The 18,320-nt window shown below is 36.4% G+C and overlaps 1 protein-coding gene across 7 annotated transcripts in view; it reads right to left on the reverse strand.

Annotated features, from left to right (window-relative positions):
* Nucleotides 1-18,320, reverse strand: part of RNF13 (ring finger protein 13) — a 219,542-nt gene that overhangs the window by 26,775 nt on the left and 174,447 nt on the right. For all 7 annotated transcript variants that reach the window (XM_078070449.1, XM_078070446.1, XM_078070451.1 and 4 more), the window contains one exon: nucleotides 14,737-14,830. In XM_078070449.1, coding sequence (XP_077926575.1) covers nucleotides 14,737-14,830 — 94 coding nt within the window. The remainder of the gene's footprint in view (nucleotides 1-14,736; nucleotides 14,831-18,320) is intronic.

Raw genomic sequence — 18,320 nt, forward strand, 5'->3', positions numbered from 1 at the left:
GCCTTTGGCTCAAGTCATGATCCCAGAGTCCTGGGATTGAGCCCCACATCGGGCTCCCTGCTCAGCGGGAAGCCTGCTTCTCCTTCTCCCACTTCCCCTGCTTGTGTTCCCTCTCTAGCTGTCTCCCTCTCTGTCAAATAAATAAATAAAATCTTAAAAAAAAAAATGGTTATGACAGTAAACTTAACACTACGTGTTTTTTACCATGATAAAAACAAGATTTAAGCACACACACGAAAGTGAAGGTAAAACACTTTCTTGGACAAACAAAACTTGAAGGAATTTGTTGCTAGTAGATCTGTCTTGCAAGAAGTGTTAAAATAACTTCTACAGAGAGAAGGAAAAGGATATAGGTCAGAAATTCGAATATACATAGAGGAAGAATACTAGAGAAGGAATAAATTAAGGTAAAATACTTTCATTTTTTTAAAAGATTTTATTTATTTATTAGAGAGAGAGAATGAGCAGGGAGGAGGGGCAGAGGGAGAGGGAGAAGCAGACTCCCTGCTGAGCAGGGAGCCCAATATGGGGCTCGATCCCAGGATCCTGAGATTATGACCTGAACCAAAGGCAGATGCTTAACTGACTGAGCCACCCAAGCACCCCTATTTTTATCATTCTTAATTCATCTAACAGGTAACAGTTTGTTCAAAATAATAGTAGCAACAATGTATTGAATTATATATGCTTATCTAAATGTTTATATATGCTTATGTATATATGAAGTGAATGACAGCAATGATACAAGGGTTGCAAAGGCAAATAAATTAGGAAAATTTTGTTATAATATACTTCACTACCTGTGAAGCAGTACATTGTTACTTAAAAGCTAATTGTAAATGTATAGTGCAAACTCTGGGGAAACCACTAGAAAAAATAAAGAAAATGCTCAATTGAAACCACAAAGGGCAGAAAAAGAACGGAAGACAAAAATAGGAACAAAGAATGAAGGCAACAATAAAAAATACAGTAACAAAATGGTAGATGCTAATCCAACTGCATCAATAATCACTTTAAATGTCAATGGTCAATACTTCAACTAAAAGATTTTCAGAGTAGTTCAAAAACAAGGGAGAGCCAACTATGTGGGGTCTACAGGAAACCCATTTTAAATGTAAAGACATAGATTAAAAGTAAAGGATGGAGAAAGGAATACCATGCCACTTTAGTTGAATGTTTGTGTCCATCCAAAATTCTTATGTTGAAGCTCATCCCCATCGTAACAATATCTGGCACTTTGGGATGTGATTAAGTCATAAGGGTGGAGCCCTCACAAATGGTATTAGTTACTTTATAAAAGAGACCCCAGGGAGCTCTCTGCCCCTTCTGCCACGAGGACACAGTGAGAAGTCAGCTGACTCTGAACCAGACATCAAGTCTGCAGGCACCTGGGTCTTGGACTTCCCAGGCTACAGAACCATGTGGAGTAAATGTTTGTTGTGTAAGCCACTCGCTCTATAGTATTTGTCATAGTAACTTGAGCAGACTAAGACACATGCTAATAACACCAATGAAAAGACAGCAGAGTAGCTAAATTTCAGAGCAATTAAGTTCAGAGCACAGACTTTGGAGCAAGGAAAGTTATCAGAGATAAAAAGGGGCATTATATAATGATAAAGGGCCCAATACTCCAAGAAGACATAACAATTCTTGGCGTGTATATGCATAAAAACAGAGCACTAAATATTTCAGACAAAAACTGATATAACTGCAAGGAAAACAGATAAATCCATTATTAAGTTGGAGACTTCAACACCCCCCTATTAGAAATGGATAGATCCAATAAGCAGAAAATCAGTAAGGATATAGTTGAACTCTAAAGTATCATCAATCAACTGGATATAATTGACATACAGAATATGTCATCCAACTAGAAGCAGAACATATATTCTTTTCAAGCTCACATGGGACATTCACCAAGACAGACCACACTCCAAGCCATAAACACACCTAAAGAAATTTAAAAGAAATCACGCAATGTCTGCTCTCAAACACAATTTAATTAAGCTAGAAATCAGTATCAGAAAGTGGGCTGGAAAATCCCCAAATACCTGGAAATTAAACAACACACTTCTAAATAACACATGCATCAAAGGAGAAACCTCAAGAGAAATTTTTAAATATATCTAACTAAATGAAAATGATAAATACAACTTATCAAAGTTTGTGGTATGCAGTGAGGGCAATGCTTAGAAGAAAAGTTATAGCCCTGGATATGTGTATATGTGTGTGTGTGTGTTTGTAAGAAAAGAAGAAAGATCTAAAATCAATAATCTAAGCTTTCACCTTAGGAAACTAGAAAATGAAGAGGAAATTAAATCCAAAGAAAGTACAAGAAAAGGAATAAAAATCCTATTTTATTTTTTTGCAGAAATCAATGAAATTGCAAATAGGAAATCAATAGAGAAAATCAATGAAACAAAAAGCCGGTTCTTTGAAAAGATCAGTAAATCTCTAGCCAAGCTTAGAAAAAAAGAGAAAAAGCACAAATTACTAGTATCAGAAATGAAAAAGGGGTCATCACTACTGATTCCATGTATATTAAAAGGCTAATAAAGAAATAATGTGAACTCTACACCCACAAATTTGATGGCAATAAAATGGACTAATTCCTTGAAACACGGAATCTAACAAAACTCACACAAGGAGAAACAGTGTCAGCAGACTTACATCTTTTTAAAACACTGAATCAACAACGAATAACATACCAAAACAGAAAGCACCAGACCCAGATGGTTGCATGGGTGAATTCTACCAAACATTTAAAGAGGAGATATCAATTCTTTACAATTTCTTCCAGAAAACAGAAGCAGAGGAATACATCCTAATTCACTCTATGAAATTAGCATTGCCCTAATACAAAAACCAAAGACATTACAAGAAGGGAAAACTACTATCTCTCATGAACACCGGTGATATATTCTCAACAAAATATTAGTAAATTGAATCCAACAGTGTATGAAAAAATTATATAGACCATGACCAAAGTGGGATTCCCAACTGGATCATAGATTCCATGCAATCCCCAATCCCAGCATTTTTTTTCTTTCTTGGATATTGACAAACTTAACCAAAAGTTTATATGGAAGGCAAAAGGCCAGAACAGCCAACACAATAATGAAGAAGAAGAAAGTTGATGGACTAATACTTCCCTACTTCAAGACTTACTATACGGCAACAATAATCAATATAGTATGGAATTGGTGAAAGAATAAATATATAGATGAACAGAACAGACTAGACGGCTCAGAAACAGACAAATACAGTCAACAGTTCTTTGACAACAACAGTGCAAGGGGGAAAGGACAATCTTCTTAACAAATGGTGCCAGAACAATTGGACATGCCAAAAATGAATCTAGGTAAAAGAGAACCGTATCAACATGATAAAGAGCACTTTTGAAAATCATACAGCTAATATCATACTCAATGGTGAATGACCAAAAGTTTTCCTTCTTGGATGAGGAACAGAAAAGGATGCACATTTTCACCACTACTATTCAACATTATCACAGAGCATTACTACTAGAGCAGTTAGACCAAAAAGCAAAGGAACCCACATTGGAAAGGAAAAAGTAAAACTACATCTATTTACAGAAGACATGATCCTATATATAGAAAATCCCTAAGAATCCATAAGAAAGCTACTGGAGTTAATAAATTCAGCAGTTGAAGGTTACAGGATCATTATATAAAAATCAGTTGGGTTTCATACACTAGCAATGAAGAATCCAAAAAGGAAATTAAGAGATCAATTCCACTTGCAATAAATCTAAAAAAAATAAAATACCTAGGACAATTTTTAACAAATGAAGTGAAAGGCTTGTACACTGAGAAATATAAGACATGAAAGAAATTAAAGATGACCTAAATAAATAGACATTCCATGTTCATGAATTGGAAGGCTTTATATTAAGATGGCAATAATACTCTAAGCAATCTATAAATTCAATATAATCCCTATCAAAATTCCAACAACTTTTGAAGATATGGAAAATGTGATCCTCAAATTCAAATGTAATTGCAAGGGATCCTGAATATCTAAAACATTCTTAAAAAAAAAAAGGTTGTAGGACTTATATTTCCCAGTTCAAAATATACTGTAAATCTAAACTAATCAAAACAGTGTAGTACTGGCATAAGGACAGACATACAGACCAATGGAAGAGACGGGAGAGTCTAGAAATAAACCCATATATCTGTGGCCAATTTTTGTGAGAAGGGTGAAAGACCAGTGAGGAAAGAATCTCTTCAACAAATGGTGCTGAGACTACTATATTTCCATGCACAATATATATAAAAACTTGGAGCCCTATCTCACACTATATATAAAAATTAACTCAAAAATATGGAGAAATAAGAACCCTTCTGTACTGCTGCTTGGAATGTAAAATAGTGTAGTGACTGTAGAAGACAGTATGGGCAGTTCCTCCAAAAGTTACACATATAATTCCCAAATGACCCGGCAATACCACACTTAGGTATGTACTCGAAAGAACTGAATTCAGGAACTCAAACATATACTTTACAACAATTTTCACCGCAGCATTATTTACAATAGCCAAAAGGTGGAAGCAACCCACAAGTCCACTACCAGATGACTAGATAAACAGAATGTGGTAGAAACACATGGTGGAATATTACTCGGCCATGAAAAGCAATGAAATTCTGGGGATCCCAGGGAGAAGATGGCAGAGTAGGAGACCCTAAGCTCACCTTATCCATGGTTCCAACTAGATAATACCTACATCAGTGTAAATAACCCAGAAAATGACCTAAAGACTGGCAGAACAGACTTTCCACAACAAATGTAGTGACAAGACCACACTGAAAAGGGAAGGAAGGGTGGAGACGATGTCAGGAGCTAAATGGGACTGTCCAGCGGAGAGCGGGACACCATAGGTACAGAAAGGGGAGAGGACCAGACCCTCACACCAAGCACTCCAGGCACAGGGAACCTGCATGAAAACCAGAGGGGCATAATCTTGTGAGTTCTTAAAATCAGCCAGCTTAACACTTTAAAAATCAGCAGGCTCCACTCGGGAGAGACAGGAGGGTGACAAGAAATGGAATCCCCACCTTTAAAGAGACAGCACAAGAAACAGCCCCACAGAGATACAGCGTAGAAGCATTAGTTTGAAAAAAAGCCTGGAGTATACAGGACAGGGATTTGGTTAATAATTTCAGAGTGCATACTGGAGGAGAAATTTCTCCAGGAACAAAGGAGCTGGAAAGCCCCCATTTCTTTCCCCCACCCCTGAGCCTAGACACATGGACATCTGCGGGAACCAGTGTAGCACCAACATTTCCTATCTAACTGGCTAACAGCGTGCCCTACCCTTGCATTCTCCTACAGACCTGCCTCCTCCAATATGCCCTTGGCTGGAGCCCATCCAAAGTAATGCCACAAGCCTGGCAGGGTGCAAGCAGGCCCAACAGGAACCAATACCACTCCAAAGTGACTCCTGCCCCAAGGAGAGGGAAAAATAACCACACACACTATTCTGACTGCTCCCCAGCAGTGGGCTGAGGGCAGATATCTGGTCTGACTGCGGGCCCCACCCACCAACAAAAGCTTCTCAGAGGACAACACAGGGAAAGTGCCCTGCAGTTATGTATTACTGCATCTCTGGAGAATGCCTGGTCTAACTCAGCTCAAGCCAAAGGTGGTCTCAGACTGGCCCACTAACAGCATAGGGACCAAACCCTGCCCAGAATGGGCAGAGAGCCATTGCAGATGATGGGACTGAAGGCAGAAGCAGCTCAGCCACAACAGTAGGGCACAGGCAACACACATTGGAGAAACCCCTGAAGCACCAGGTTCTGGTGAACAGGAAATAATGCACTGCAGGGCACTACAGAACCTCTTCTTCATAAGGCCACTACTTCCAAGAGCAGGAGACACAGCCGACATTCCTAACACAGAGAAACAGACACAGAGATAGACAAAATGAGGAGACAGGGGAATATGTCCCCAGTAAAAGAAAAGGACAAAATCAAAGCAAACAGAGATAGGTAATATGCCTGATAGAGAATTTAAAGTAATGGTCATAAAAATACTCATGGGACTTGAGAAAAGGGTAGAGGACCTCAGTGAGACTCTCAACGAAGAAAGAACATAAAAATGAACCAGTAAGAGATGAAGCACTCAATAACTGAAATTAAAAATACACTAGAGGGAATAAATAGTAGACTACAGGAAGCAGAAAAATGGATCAGTGACCTGGAAGATAGATTAATGGCAAGCAATCAAGGTGAAGAAGAGAGAGAAAAAAATAATAAAAACTGAAAATAAGACTTAAGGAATTCAGTGACACCATCAATTTGCTTAATAGGGATCCTAGGAAGAGAACAGAGAAAAAAGGAGGAAGATAACTTATTTGAGGAAATACTAGCTGAGGGTGCCTGGGTGGCTCAGTCGGTTAAGCATCTGCCTTCAGCTCAGGTCATGATCCCAGGGTTCTGGGATTGAGCCCCCCATCGGGCTCCCTGGGAGCCTGCTTCTCCCTCTCCCTCTGCCTGCCACTCCCCCTGCTTGTGCGTGTTCTCTGTCAAATAAATAAAATCTTAAGAAAAAAAAAAAATACTAGCTGAAAATTTCCCCAATCCAGGGAAGGAAACAGAAATCCAGATCCAAGAAGCAAAGAAAGCCCCCAACAAAATCAACCTAAGGAGGTCCACACCAAGACACATAGTAATTAAAATGGTAAAACGTACAGATAATGAGAATTTTAAAAGCAGCAAGAAAAAACAGTTATAAACAAGGGAAACCCAATAAGGCTATCAACAGATTTTTCAGCAGAAACTTTGTAGGCCAGAAGAGAGTGACATGATATATTCAAAGGGCTGAAAGAAAAAACAAAAACAAAAAAAAACCTCCAGCCAAGAATACTCTATCCAGCAAGGCTATCATTCAGAATAGAAGGAGAGAGAGAGTTTCCCAGATAAACAGAAGTTAAAGGAATGCATCACCATTAAACCAGTGCTACAAGAAATGTTAAAGGGAACTCTTTGAGTGGAAAGGAAAGACCATAAGCAGGAATGAGAAAAGTAAAATTAAGTATATCTATAAAAATCAGTCAAGAGATTCATAAAATAAAAGGATGTAAAGTTTGACACCATATACCTAAAAAAGGTATAGGAGTACAGAAGGGGGAGAGGAGTAAAGAATGGGTTGAAACTTAAGCAGTCATCAACGTAATATAGACTGCTATCTGCAAAAGATGTTATATACAAACCTAATGATAACCACAAATCAAAAATCAGTAATATGCAAAAAATAAAGGAATCCAAGTATATCACTAAACCAGCAAACTGTGAGAGAAAAGAACAAAAAGGAATAGAGAAGAACTACAAAACCATAAAACAAGTAACAAAGTGGCAATGAGTACGTAAGTACATACCTATCAATAATTACTTCAAATATAAATGGACTAAACACTCCAATCCAAAAGACACAGGGTAACAGAATGGATAAAAAGCAAAGCCCATCTATATGCTGTCTACAAGAGACTCATTTCAGACCTAAAGACACATGTAGATCGAAAGTAAAAGGATGGAAAAGCATTTACCATGAAAATGGAAGTAAAAAATAGCCAGGGTAACAATACTTAGACAAAATAGACTTTAAACAAAGACTGTAACAAGAAACAAAGAAGGACACTATATCATTATAAGGGGAACAATCCAACAAGAAGATATAACAATTGTAAATAGTTACGCATCCAACATGGGAGCACCCAAATACATAAAGCAGCTAATAACAAACATAAAGGAACTAATCAATAGTAATACAATAATAGGGGACTTTAACACCCCACTTATATGAATGGCTAGATCACCCAAACAGATTAAAATAAAAAAAAAGGGAAACAGTGGCTTTGAATGACACATTGGACCATATGGATTTAACAGATATATTCAGAATATCCCATCCTAAAACATCAGAGTACACATTCTTTTCAAGTGCACATGGAACATTCTCCAGAATAGATCACATATTAGGCCAGAAACCAAGTCTCAATAAATTCAAAAAGATTGAAGTCATACCCTGCACATCTTTTTTCTTTCTTTCTTTTTTTTTTTTTTTTAAGATTTTATTTGACAGAGAGAGACACAGCGAGAGAGGGAACACAAGCAGGGGGAGTGGGAGAGGGAGAAGCAGGCTTCCCACAAAGCAGGGAGCCCGACGTGGGGCTCGATCCCAGGACCCTGGGATCATGACCCGAGCTGAAGGCAGACGCTTAACGACTGAGCCACCCAGGCGCCCCCCTGCGCATCTTTTCTGACCACAACAATATAAAACTACAAAGCAACCAGAAGAAAAAATCTGGAAAGAGCACAAATACATGGAGGTTAAATAACATGCTACTAAACAATGAATGGGTCAACCAAGAATCAGAGAAGAAATAAAAATACATGGAGACAAGTGAAAATGAAAACACAGTGGTCCAAAATCTTTGTGATCCAGCAAAAGCTGTTACGAGAGGTAAGTGGAAAGCAATATAGGCTTAACTCAAGAAGCAAGAAAAATCTCAAACAATCTAACTTTACGCCTACAGGAGCTAGAAAAAGAATAAACAAAACTCAAAACCAGCAGAAGGAAGAAAATAATAAAGATTAGAGCAGAAATAAAGGACACAGAAACTAAAACAAAACAAAACAAAACAATAGAACGGACCAATGAAACCAGGAGCTGGTTCTTTGAGAAAATCAACAAAATTGATAAACCTTCAGTCAGACGAGAGAGAGAGAACTCAAAATCAGAAATGATAGAGGAGAAATAACAACTGACACCACAGAAATACAAAGGATTGTAAGAGAATATACAATTTGGACAATCTAGAAGATATGGATAAATTCCTAGAAACACATACCCTTCCAAAATCAGGAAGAAATAGAAAATGTGAACAAAGCAATTACCAGGAATGGAATTGAATTAGTAATCAAAAAACTCCCAACAAGCAAAAGTCCAGGACCAGATGGCTTCACAGGTGAATTATATGAAACATTTTATTTCATTTTATTTTTAAGATTTATTTATTTGAAGCGGGGAGGGGCAGAGGGAGAAAGTCTCAAAGAGATTCCGCACTGAGCGCAGAGCCAAACACAGGGCTCCATCTCACGACCCTGAGATCACAACCTGAGCCGAAACCAAGAACTGGCCACTTAATCAACTGCACCCCCAGGCCCCCTATGAAACATCTTAAAGAACAGTTAATACCTATTCTTCTCAAATTATTCCAAAAAACAGAAGAGGAAAGAAAGCTTCTAAATTCATTCTGAGACCAGAATTATCCTGATACCAAAACCAGATAAGTATGCCACAAAAAAAGAGAACTACAGGACAGTGTCTCTGATGAACACATATGTTAAAATCCTCAACAAAAATATTAGCAAAACAAATCCAACTACACATTAAAAAAAAATCATTCACCATAATTAAGTTGGATTTATTCCCGGGATGCAAGGGTGGCTCAATATTCACAAATCAGTCAACTTGATATATCAATAAAAGGATAAAAATCATATGATGATTTCAATAGGTACAGAAAAAGCATGACAAAATACAACATCCATTCATGATAAAAACCGTCAAGAAAGTAGGTTTAGAGGGAACATATACCAACATAATAAAGGCCATATATGAAAAACCCACAACTAACATCATACACAACAGGGAAAAACTGAGAGCTTTTCTCCTAAGGTAAGGAACAGAACAAGGATGTCCACTCTCACCACTTTAATTCACCGTTGTACTGGAAGTCCTAGCCACAGCAATCAGATAACAAAAAGAAATAAAAGGCATCCAAATTGGTAAGGAAGAAGTAAAACTTTCACTATTTGCAGAAGACATGATACTATTATACAGAGAACCCTAAAGACTCCACCAAAAATCTACTAGAATAAATGAATTCAGTAAAGTTGCAAGATACAAAATCAATATACAGAAATCCATTGCATTTCTATATACTAATAATGAAGCTGTAGAAAGAGAAATTAAGAAAATAATCCCATTTATAATTGCACCCAAAATAAAATACCTAGGAATAATCTTAACCCAGGAGGAGAAAGACCTGTACTCTGAAAACTATAAAACACTGATAAAAGAAATTGAAGATGACACAAAGAAATGGCAAGATATTCCATGCTCATGGATTGGAAGAACAAATATTGTTACAATGTCCATACCACCCAAAGCAATCTATGAATTTAATGCAATCCCTATCAAAATACCAACAGCACTTTTCACAGAACTAGAACAAACAATCCTAAAATTTGTATGGAACCACAAAAGACCCCAAATAGCCAAAGGAATTTTGAAAAAGAAGAAGAAACCTGGAGGTATAATAATCCTGAATTTTTCAAGATATAGTACAAAGCTGTAGTAATCAAAACAGTATGGTACTGGCAGAAAAACAGACACATAGATCAACAGAATAGAATGGAAATAAACCCAGAAATAAAACCATGATTATATGGTCAATTAATCTTTGACAAAGGAGACAAAAATATGCAATGAGAAAAAGACAGTCTCTTCAACAAATGGTGTTGGGAAAACTGGACAGCCACATGCAAAAGAATGAAATTGGGTCACTTTCTTATATCATACACAAAAATAAACTCAAAATGGATTAAGGATCTAAATGTAAGACCTGAAACCATAAAAATCCTAGAAGAGAACACAGGCAGTAATTTCTCTGACATTGGCTATAGAAATGTTTTTCTAGATATGTCTCCTGAGGCAAGGGAAACAAAAGCAAAAATAAACTACTGGGCTATATCAAAATAAAGCTTCTGCACAGCGAGGGAAACAATCAACAAAACTAAAAGGCAACCTACTGAATGGGAGAAGATATTTGCAAATGGCATATCCAATAAAGGGTTAATATCCGAAGTATATAAAGAACTTATAAAAACTCAATGCCCACTAAAAAAAGAAAAAGAAAAACAATAAATCCAAAAAAACCCTCAATGTCCAAAAAACAAATAATCCAATTAAAAATGGGCAGAAGACATGAACAAACATTTCCAAAAAAGATAAACAGATGACCAGCAGATACATGAAAAATGTTCAACATTACTTATCATCAGAGAAATCCAAGTCAAAACTACAATGAGACATCACCTCACACCTGTCAGAATGGTTAAAATCAACAACACAAGAAACAAAGGTGTTGGGGAGGATGTGGAGAAAAAGGAAGCCTCTTGCGCTATTGTTGCGATTGCAAACTGGTGCAGCCACTCTGGAAAATAGTATGGAGGTTCCTCAAAAAGTTAAAAATAGAACTACCCTACAATCCAGCATTCACACTACTGGGTATTAACCCAAAGAATACAAAAACACTAATTCAAAGGGATACATGCACCCCAATGTTTATAGCAGCGTTATTAATAATAGCCAATGGGGCACCTGGGTGGCTCAGTTGTTAAGTGTCTGCCTTCGGCTCGGGTCATGATCCAGGGTCCTGGGATCGAGCCTCGCATTGGGCTCCCTGCTCGGCAGGAAGCCTGCTTCTCCTTCTCCCACTCCCCCTGCTTGTATTCCCTCTCTTTGCTGTGTCTCTGTCAAATAAATAAATAAAATCTTTAAAAAGAAAAAATAGCCAAGATACATGGAAGCTGCTCAAGTGTCCATTAACTGATGAATGGATAAAGAAAATGCGGTGTATATGTACAATGAAATAGTGTTCAGCCATAAAAAAGAATGAAATCTTGCCACTTGCAACAACATAGATGGAGCTAGAGAGTATAATACTAAGCAAAAGAAGTTAGAAAAAGACAAATACCATATGATCTCACTCATATGTGGAATTTAAGAAACAAACGAGCAAAGGGGGGAAAAAAGAGAGAAAAGCAAACCAAGAAACAGACTCTTAACTATAGAGAACAAACAGAGGGTAACCAGAGGGGAGGTTGGTGGGGAGATGGGTGAAAATAGGTGATGGGAATTAAGAAGTACACTTGTCATGATGAACCCCTGGTGATTAAAATAAAAACTTAAAAAAAATGCAATTCAAAAACAGGAAAAATTCAATCATATTGTTTTGGAATGAATACATAGGTGGTAAAACCTAATATGATTATCATAAGCCTGGCTGATTACTTCCAGTGAGGAATGTATTATGATCCAGAAGGGTACACAGTAGTTTCTGGGGCGCCAGTACTGTTCTATTTCTTGAACTGGATGCTTCCAGAAATATGTATCTTGGATACTTTTTGTATACATATGTTATACTTCACATTAAAAAAAAAAACGGGATGGTAAGGATAAAACACCAGTCCACACAGATGAATACAGCTAGAAAAAAACATAGTTATGTTGACTGGTTCATAACCATAAACCCTAAAGGGAGGTTCGGGCTGCCAGGTAATCATACATTTGCCCACTAACTCTCCTAGAAATATTTTATACCTTTCTGTTCTGAAACCTCCAGCATCTCCTCTCCCATCCTCATCTTCAGTTAACTATTGTTTCCTACTTCACTGAGAAAAATGGAAGTAAAGACAACTTCCACAGACTTACCACCATAAATACCCATGTCCCAGAATTTTGCACCCACATATTCTACCTTCCCTCAGAGCTCAACTCTCCATGCTACCATCCTAAGGCTAGTCCACCTATTTGTGCACCAGATCCCATTCCTTCTTGCCTTCTCAAAGACAGTATTACAGCAACTCTCCCATCTGTCACCCATATCATCAATTTCCTTCAGTAAACGTGCTACTATGTCTTAACCCAACTTCTCCACCAACTGCTACCACATTTCTTCCGCTTTTAGTTAAATTTCTTGAAAAAGTTGTCTGCAGTTACTGTCTCTGATCCTTTTCCTTCCATTCTCTCCTAAACCCACCACAATCTCGGGTTTTTGGCTGGTCAAAACTGCTCATCAAGATAATCAATAACTTCTTATGGTCAACTGTTGGCTCTCATCTTCCTTATTTATCAGGAGCATGTGACACAGGTTGTATCACTCCTTGCTCTTTGATAGATTTGCATCACTTTGGTTTTTGGTAAAGCACTCTTTTCTGATTTTCCCCTTATATATAAACCGGGCATTCCTGCTCCATCTCCACTGCTGGCTGATTCCTCTTCTTCCTTACTTAATGTTGGAATATCCCAGTATGTCTTTGGTATTCTTCCATCCACCTATACTCATTCTCTTGGTACTGTCATTCAGACTCATGATTTAAATACATCTTTATACAACACCTCCAGTTCAGATCCTTCTCTTAAACTCCAGACTCATTTATAATGTCTACTAGACATCTGAAATTCCACACGTCCAAAACTAATTTCCCCCCAAAACCTGCTCCACCACTTATTAACCATCCTTATCTCTATTTAAGGCAATGCCACCCTGTTGCTAAGACCAAAAACTCTGGCGTCATCCGTGTTTTCTCTCCCCCAATCTAGACCATTAATAAATCCAGGGTATTCCATCTTCCAAATATATCCAGAATTTAAGATTTCTTCACCTCCTCCACTGTTACCACTCAGTCCAAGCCACATTCATATCTCACTTGGATTATTGCAATGGCCTCTTATCTTGTCTGTTTATACCCTTGACCCTCTACACCCTATTCTTAACGTAGCAGCAGAAAGACCCTTTTAACATTTAATTTACATATTACCTTTCCCCTGCTCAAAATCCTGTAACGGCTACTCATCTTACTCAGATGAAAAACCAACTATGCATGCCCAGGGCAATATAAACCTTTTCTTTTCTGGGTTTAGGAAGCATAAAAATAAACGTGATTCCTAAAACCAATCCTCAAACCACTTCTGGCCTAAGAATAACTTTTACTTACTCCACACTGAATGAGGACAGTGCACTACATTTTTATAAATGTCTCTGTTTATTCCTTTTAACATGTGGCTTTTCCTATTTTTTGTTAATGTTATATTTTTAATAAAATAACCGTTATTGTATATGGAAAGTTTTTTAAAACACTTTATCACTTGCAAAATAAAGTTTTGGTAGAACTAAATTTTAATGCCTTCACCATTTCTCCTCTCTATGCATTTTTTTCTGAACTAAAAACCAGAACACTTTTACTGGTATATGGAATTGAAAAGTCTGGGGCTACTAGCCAAAAGGGTTTAACAAGCATGTACTAAAGCATAGGTTAAGGAGAAATTATACTGACTAGATTATTAGACCCCTCCGCAGCTGTGTCAGGACTAGCTGTGTGACATTAAAGTTTTTTGCCTCTCTGATCCTCTCTTTCCTCATCCATAATACCCATTAAAGTACCCATTTCATAGAAATAGGAAAATTAAATGAGTTGATACATTTAAAATATATTGACACATAATAGCCACATGTGTGTTTAGTTAGTGCAACACTATTAACTACATATTTAGTTAATGTAACGTTAATACAGTAGTGTATGGTGGGAGAGAGAGTGGAAGGAGGGTTAGTGGGAGTGGATCATATTAACGCACAGAAGTATTTTATCCATTTAGGTTCAGAACTGCTGGCATATGGTGATAATAAAAAGCATTTTGGTCAGATTCATTATTGTTTGTAAATTCTCTGCAGACCATTTACCCCCTTCTTGCCTTCACCAGCATACACCACAGCAAAAGACCATCTCTCACATTCACTCACTATTAACAGAGTAATAGGCATAGTATATGGCAAGGACTCAGAAGGCAGTATTTGAGTAAGGTCACCACATATTCTTAAATAAACTAATGGTGATTATTTAGAGAATAAAAATATTCACTTACCTTTTTTGAATTTATGTACGGGGAGTTTCTTAAGTTGATCTTTACGAAGTCTGTTTCTTCTAGCTCTATGTCTGTCCTGGATGAATTTTGTAATCTAAAAATAAAGAAAAAAAAACAAATCAGATATTAAACATGCAAGTAGAAAATGGCCATTAAAATAACAGACATGTTTCTGGATAGCTGCTGTAAATCAATTCAATTTACTTAAACCCCAATTGCAATATCATTAATTGAAGCACTAATTACATAAGTAAATAGTTCACCTCAAATTATCCTTTGAATTTTTAATCATTGACCTAAGTTATCTTTATCTACTCTAACAGAAACATTATAAATAACATAGAACTGTTTGTTTATAAATATAAATGATAGACCACAGGTTATAAAGACTCCACTGGATCAAGAAGAAGGCAGAGTTGAAATTTCTATAAGTTACAAACTAATAAAGTTTTCAACACACATTTATTAGTCACTGCACTTTCAGTTGTAAGCAGCAAACTGAATAGAAGTACTACAAAACACCTGTACTACAAATACTCAGAAATGCTGGATAAAATATGCAAAATATTTTCAAATATAAGTGACTCTGCTTGCAAGAATGAAAAGGAAGTCTACGGGACCAGAGCCAAATGCCCAAAGTTACATCCATAAAACGGAAATTCTGATAAATTTGACTGTATCAATATTAAGGACTTCTATCCTCAAAAGACACTTAAAAAATAAAAGACAAACCACAGACTGAGAGAAAAGATTTGCAAATTGCGTATTTGATAAGGGATTTGTATCCAGAATTTATGAAGAACTCAAAACAATAAAAAAAAAAAAAAACCAAACAAGCAAACCAATAGAAAAAAAAATGGACAAAATATCTGAATAAATGCTTCATCACAGAAGACAGCTGCATGGAAAATAAGCACTGGAAGAGATACTCAACATAATTAGTCAATGACAAATGACAATTCAAATCACAAATGCCACTATACACTCCATGAAAATGACTACAATTAAAAAGAATAACTATGGGGTGCCTGGGTGGCTCAGTCGTTAAGTGTCTGCCTTCGGCTCAGGTGGTGATCCCAGGGTCCTGGGATCGAGCCTGGCATTGGGTTCCCTGCTCCGCGGGAAGCCTGCTTCTCCCTCTCCCACTCCCCCTGCTTGTGTTCCCTCTCTTGCTGTCTCTCTCTGTCAAATAAAATAAAATAAAAATCTTAAAGAAAAAAAAAAAAGGCTAACTATATCAAGTGTTGGCCAGGAAATAGAGGAACTGGCACTGTGATATGCTACTGGTATAACCCCTTGAGAATGCTGATGGCTTTTTTATAACTTTAAACACACATTTACCATATGACTCAATCATCCCACTTCTACTTATATTTACCCAATGGAAATGAAAGTACCAATTCATATAGCAACTTGTACACAAATGTCCATGTCAGCTTTATTTGTAATATCCAAAAACCAGAAACAACTCAAATGTCTATCAACAGGTAAATGGATAAACTGTGATATATTTATATAATCAAATATAACTGGGTTAAAAAAAATGAATCAATACACTCAATAAAATATATGAATCTCAAAATAATCATCCTGAGAAAAAGAAGGCAGACACAGAAAAGTACATAATATATGACTCCATGTGTATAAAGCTGAAAAAAATGGCAACTAATATATAATGACCAAAAGCAGATCTGTGTTAGGGATGGGGGGGTAGGAAAAGGATAAGGATGTGAAGGGGTGAGAGGGAGGGATCATTATGAAGCTTGAGGAAGTTTTTTGAGTTGACTGATATTTCAGTATCTTGATTGTGGTAGTGATTTCACAGGTAGGCATGCGTGTGTGTGTGTGTGTGTGTGTGTCTCAAAACTTACCAAATTGTATAATTTAAATATGTGCAGTTTATTATATGTTAATTATACCTCAAAAGTGATTATTAAAAAAACTGAATAGTAACCACTAGAAGAATAACCCTATAATTTAAGTTTTTAAACCAGTAGGAGAAAGACCGAGACAGAGTTGAGTAATCCAAATCTGCAAAGAAGAAAAAATAATAAAAAGTAAGCAATAGAAATTATTCCAAATATATGTGTAATCACAAAAATATAAGTAGATTAAATTCACCAGGTTTTTTTTTTTTTGAAGAGTACATCATATTGGATAAAGAAAAAATTCCAACCATATGCTATTTACGAGACAAAAAATTAGAACTTAATGACACATTAAGAAAAATATAAAGGTAAAAAATAAAGGAATAAAGATATACCATGGCAATACAAGCAAAAGAAAAATTGATGTATCAAGTAAAACAGAACTTAAGACAAAAATCATCATTAGGAGGTAGTCATGACAATGATTAAAAAAAAATCCTAGAAAAACGACAAAATTATGGGCATTCACGAGCTCAGTAATTTATTGTTGAAGCAGAGAAAAAAATTAGACTACAGACCTATGCTGCCCAATATGATAGCCACTAGGCACTTGAAATGTGATTAGTTATCATTTGAGATTTGCTATAAAAGTATAAAATATACACCAGATTGTAAATACTTAGTAAAAAATAAATGTAAAATATATTTTATAGTTATTTGTATTAACTGAATGTTGAAATACATTTTAGATTTATCAGGTTAAATTTAGTATTTAAATTAATTTCACCTGTTACTTTTTATCTTTTTAATTTGGCTACCAAAAAATTTAAAATTACAATAAATGTGGCTTCACAGTATTGTTCTATTGCCTAGTATTGTTTTAGAAAACACAAGAGTACAAAAACTGTAGAGAACTCTGATGCTTGCACAATTCTGTGAATATACTAAAGACCACTGAATTACGTACTTTTAATGGGTCGATTTTATGTTATGTGAATTCTATCTTGATAAAACGGTTTTAAAAATATTTTTTGAAAAAAGACTATACAAAACAGTTGCACAAGCGCAAACTAATGTACATACCTAGAACTTTGCACTCCATAATTCTTTTCACATATGTGGGGGATGATCACAAAATTTAGCCACAAAGCAGGTCTTTGGAAATAACCAAAGAATCTATTAACATACAGTGTCTTCTGACCACAATAAAACTGAATTAGAAATCAATAGAAAAAAAAGATATGGAAAAAATATATGTATTTTGGAAATTTAAAACTTTATTAAAACAGTTCAGACGTCACAGAAGAAATCATAGTGGATATATGATCATGGAGAAATACGATCATGAGAAATAAGATCATGAACTGGCAGACAGAGGCAGGTGGAGTACCTAACACAGTGTAGAAAGAAATACAACTTTTTACTGAACCATAGAATTAGATTACCTTACCCACCCAGATACAAACAAAACAACTCTAGAATGGGACAGGCCTTCCCTTCACCCAGTCCTAGAACACAAGAACTAGTCCTGGATGAGGTGGAGATAGGTTAATCCCAAGAGAAAGGTGGAGCTGAGCAAAACATGCCCTAGGTTGATTCTTCCCAAATACAACACACAGATCAGATACGTCCTCTCTCCTAAGACCAAATGAGTGAAAGGGTAAAGAAGGGCTAGGAGTTATAGTAATTGAGTTCTCCCTTCTTGATGGAAACATC

This window comes from Halichoerus grypus, chromosome 1, assembly GCF_964656455.1.
Source record: "Halichoerus grypus chromosome 1, mHalGry1.hap1.1, whole genome shotgun sequence".
Classification (NCBI taxonomy): domain Eukaryota; kingdom Metazoa; phylum Chordata; class Mammalia; order Carnivora; family Phocidae; genus Halichoerus; species Halichoerus grypus.